At 67.3% G+C, this 4,522-nt stretch overlaps 1 protein-coding gene across 1 annotated transcript in view; it reads right to left on the minus strand.

The window, feature by feature from the left end:
* The window catches only part of INPPL1 (inositol polyphosphate phosphatase like 1), a 12,011-nt gene extending 8,016 nt beyond the window's left edge, over positions 1-3,995 (minus strand). Inside the window, exons 1-8 of the mRNA XM_019474301.1 lie at positions 3,859-3,995; positions 2,529-2,592; positions 1,540-1,678; positions 1,303-1,453; positions 1,039-1,179; positions 800-887; positions 318-404; positions 7-61 (exon numbers count right to left, since the gene is read on the minus strand). Coding sequence (XP_019329846.1) covers positions 7-61; positions 318-404; positions 800-887; positions 1,039-1,179; positions 1,303-1,453; positions 1,540-1,678; positions 2,529-2,592; positions 3,859-3,995 — 862 coding nt within the window. The remainder of the gene's footprint in view (positions 1-6; positions 62-317; positions 405-799; positions 888-1,038; positions 1,180-1,302; positions 1,454-1,539; positions 1,679-2,528; positions 2,593-3,858) is intronic.
* Between the last annotated feature and the right edge of the window lie 527 nt (positions 3,996-4,522).

The following is a 4,522-nucleotide window of genomic DNA, read 5'->3' on the forward strand; positions in this document are numbered from 1 at the left end:
GCCACCACACGGGCAGCGCCAGGTTGTGCCTCGACACCGTCTCCTGCAGCGACTTCAGCACCTGCCGGAGAGACAGGCACTGGTCTGGGGGCACTGGGCTAACTAGGAGCCCTGGGCACCCTGAGCCAGCCCGTCCTGCCCCGAGGTGCACCTCGGGGCTGTGCCACCCCCGGCAGCTTGCTTTGCTGGAGTGTTTAATTTAGGTGAGGGGTTTGCTGGATCAGCGAGGTTCCCCAGCCCGGGGCACCGGCAGAGCCGTGCTCCCCCTGCACCCAGCCGGGCTTCCCCAGCCTTGCATCGGGGTGGGGGGCAGGCACCTTCTTCTCCAAAGAAGAGAGGAGATGGTTGACGGTAGATATCTTGTTGAGGAGCAGCTCAAGGTCTGGATCGCTGGTCAGGAGACCCTGACGGGAAGGACAGACATTTTTGGAGCAGTGTGGTGGCACTGGACCAGTGGATTCCTCCCCACCAGTCTAGGCTGCACCCCGAGACATGGGGGTCCCTGGGGTCTGGCAGGGGAAGCAGCTTGCCCCCCTCCCACCGCATCCTGGAGTGGGCACAGAAATGAGTCCCTGCTTGTCCCCAGGCCACAGGGAGCCAGGTCCCCTCTGCCGGCTGTGGTGACCCCGGCACACACAGCACTCGAGGACCACCGGCAGCACCACGGGGTGTGCAATACCTTTGGGTGCCGACGGGCACCGAAACCACCCCGACCACCTCCCCCGCAGATAAGCTGCACCCACGCCACGAACGACAAGGCACCTGTGGGTGGCTGGGGGCTGCGGTGGCCAGGGCTCACCTGCTCCCTGGCCGGGCTGCGAGGGGACACAGGGGGGTCGAACACCCTGGCCAGTGTCTCCAGACCCGCCAGCGTGAAGTCGATCTCACTGCAGAGGAGAGGAGAGGAGCGGGTGAGAGCCGGCGAGGGCATCTCCCGAGCCTTGGTGGTGATGCTCAGACACCATGAAGGGGACAGGGATAAGGTGGGTGGCCCCGGGGGGTGTCCCCCCCACACCCCGCTGTTCCCGGGCCACTCGCCTGTGCAGCGCACGGCAGGCGGTGACGAGCGCGGTGCTGAGATGGCGCAGCTGCGGGTGCCCATGGCGCAGCGCCTCCAGGTCCAGCTGCAGGTGGTGGTTCAGGTACTCAGCCATGAAGCCCATGAAGTCACTGGACGGGCTGCAAGGGCAGGTAGGCATCTTTGGAAAGATCTCCTCCCCGGGCATGCCACCATCGCGAGGGAGGGGTGGCCGTGCCCACCCCATCACCTCCATCAGCCTGGGGTGGGCAGGGGCACGATACCTGCTGTGGACCTGCTCCTGCAGCCTCTGGTGCAGCTGCTGCGAGATGTGGGTCCGACCAGCAATGGGAGCACCGAGCCACACGCCTGCCCCGGCTCCCCCGGCTGGGACCGTGCTCGCCACGTGCCTGCCACCTCGGCCGTCCTCCCCGTCTGCGGACAGAGGACAGCCAGCTCAGCAGGACCCCCTTCCCCGCTTGCAGCCCGGCGTGGCCCCTGCTGCCCCCTCCCCAGCTCACCCGAGTCCTCGTCGGCCGCCTGCCTCGCCCGGTGCACGGGGTAGAGCAGGGGCGTCACCAGCCCGTTGTTGGGCTGCTGGTAGGCACCGATCAAGTCGGGGAGGTTGCGGAAGCACTTGGCCTGGATGCCCTGGATGGTCTGGGGAGGCAGAGAGGGGGCAAGCACCGTCATGTCCCCACCTCCGCCAGCTCCACATGCCAGGGCAGCCCCCTGCCGGGCTGCAGACCAGCCTGCCATGTCAAGTGGGTCTGTCCCCCAAAATGTGCCCATGGCGAGCTGTAAGTGCCAGCTGGATAGTGGCCCCATGGTGAGCTCACCCCGTCCCCTGGCAGGGCAGCAGAGCAAGGAGAGGAGTGCGGAGACATCTGCCTCGGGCAGCATACGGGGATGCTCCCTAGGGACCCTCAGGAGGCTCTTTTTAAGGTGTTAGAAGGGGTGGCTGCAGAGAGCCAGGTACCGGGAGAAACTGAAGTGACACCAAAGAGGGGAAGCCAGGCCGAGCTGGCTGCCAGGACAGACATCGTGGGGACAGACGTCGCGGGGATCCGGCCTGCATGGCCAGGCTGGGGCAGGAGACAGTGGCAGGAAGGGGACAAGCATTTTGCTGCCTCGCCCCCGGGGCGGGCTGGCGGCAGCCGTGGGGCCAGTGGGGAGGCAGCCTTCCCAGGCGGCCCCGTGCCGAAGGGGCGGCTGCAAAGCGCTCACATCCTGCTGTGCCGGGCGTTGCGGGCAGCTCATGCAAAAAGCAAACCGCACCGCTCACTCACAGCACTGGTGTGCTGGGGAGGGCAGGCAGATGTTACCTCTCCGGGTGCTGCTTGGGGGCCGGTGGGGGAGGTGAGCACCCCAGCCCCTTCGCACCTGCATCCTGCCTGTGCCCCGGCTCGTAGCTGGTGGCCCCCCCCAGCACGGTGCCCAGAAGTGTTAGCCAGGGCAGAGAGTGCACCCCGGCAGCACCCAGCCTCTGGGCACCCGCCGCTGCACCCACCTGGACAGAGAGGAGCCCCTCGTCATCAGGGAGGATGCGGTAGGTGTGGACATGCCGCTGGAACCTGGGAGAGAGCAGATGAGGGTCCCTCATCGTGTCCCCCATGACACCGTGGGCAAGTGGCAGTGCTGGGGGGTGCCTGGCACCCAGCCCTGATGCAAACGCCCCGTCCCCTCTGCAGAGAGAGGAACTGAGCTCTCATTTCTGGAAATAAAAGCATCACCCTCAGCTCTGGGTCTGTACCCGTTTGCAGGGGAGGATGCGCAGTGTCCCCCTGCCCCCAAACAGCACCCTGCCTGCAGCGGGCACGGCCAAGGCACAGCCACAGCACGCCGGGGGCTCAGCCACATCTCCGCCAGCATTCGCTGGGGCACCTACGGCCCCGTGGCTCTGCCTGGCAGCGAGGGGTTTTGGCCAGACGGAGACTGGCCCTGCGCTCCCTGTGGCTGCGACAGCACGATCGCACTCATTGCGAGGCCACTGCACATCCCTGCCCGTGCCACCGTCCCGTCTGGCATCGGCCTGACCTCTGACTCGGTGCTGGGATGCTGGCAGAGCCGGGGCGGCTGCCGGCTGAATCCCCGCCGAGCTGAACCCCTGCCCCGCGCCCCCTGCGCCCCTCGGCACCATGTGTTTGCAATTTGTCCCATGCGCCGGGCCAGGCCAGCCGTAGGAAAGGGGGTGGCATCCTGCCAAACCCGCCGAGGCACCGCCCCGCGCGCTCCCCGCTGCAGACGTGTCGCTCGGCTGCAGGAAGGGTGCAGGCGGCAGGAAGGGTGCAGGCAACCCCAGCAGCAATGCTCTCCGGGGCTGTAAGCCCGGTCCCAGGTGTGGAGATGGTGGGGGGCCCCGTGGGCAGCGGGGAATGCAGCCCCAAAGTCCCGGCATCTGAGATGTTAACAGCGGGCGTCACGGTCCGGATGCGGCCGCCTTGGGGGTTGGAGGGAGAGGGGATGTTTGTTTTCCAGGAGGGCGATGCGAGTCAGCCTCTCCTGCTCCCACGCATAGGGCAGCCCGAAATGGTTTGGCGTGCCCTGGATTTCGGGTTCTCCCTTCAGCAACCCTGGTGCTGGGCAGGGCTGCTGGCCCAGGCTTCTGCCTGCTCCCAAGGACACGGGGTTCTCCACTGGTCTGACCTGGGGATCACTCGAAAACCCCCGTGCCGGAGAGCTGGCACCCCGCTCACCCCACCAGCATCCCTGCAGAAGGCTTTTCCGCAAGGTTTTGGCGGTGCCAGGAGTGGCGTGCCCCAAGCGGGGAGAGGGACAGAGGGACCCCGGCAAGGGACAAGAGAGAGAAGCCGCAAGCAGAAGCCAGGCAGGTGACTCACAGGAGGCAGAGGGCATACGCCCCCGAGACCGACTCGCTGTCCCGCACCAGGAAGCAGCCGTCCCGCCCGGCCTTGGCCAGCAGCTCCTCCGCCACCACCCGGCTGATGTCCCGGTGGTACCAGCTTGCTGCTGCCATCCTCCAAAGCGGTGGGACACCGGTTGCGCTGTGTCCCCGTCCCAGCCCCACATCAGGGCTCAGCGGTAGATGCTGGCCATTAGCTGGCCGACGGAGTCAGTTGGGGAAGGTGAAGGTGGGGGTGGTGTGGGGGGACCAGTCCCCTGGTACCCGAGCGAGCCGGTGGCTGGAGGTCCCAGCGGGTGATGTGCAGCCACCGAGGTGATGCTCATGGGGACGGGGTGCCCCGCGACCAGGCAGCGTGGCAGCAGCAGGACTAGGGGGGCGGCTGGGGGAGGCCGGGGGTCCGAATGCTCCTCATCACAGGGGGCTCCAGCCTGCAGGGTGCACAGGGGCAGAGAGGGGCAGATCAGTGAACAGATCTTTCCCGCGGGGGAATCACCCCGTGCTGCCACCCCAGCCCCGGGGCCACCATCCTGCCCTGGTGCACAGGGAGGACAGGCCATGCTGGCATCCCGGTGGCACGCAGAGGCCCGGACCTCACCCGACACACTCACCGTCCCTCGCAGACACGGTGCCGGGCCCCC

The sequence above is a fragment of the Aptenodytes forsteri genome, unplaced genomic scaffold (genome assembly GCF_000699145.1).
Source record: "Aptenodytes forsteri isolate BGI_AS27 unplaced genomic scaffold, ASM69914v1 Scaffold72, whole genome shotgun sequence".
Lineage (NCBI taxonomy): Eukaryota > Metazoa > Chordata > Aves > Sphenisciformes > Spheniscidae > Aptenodytes > Aptenodytes forsteri.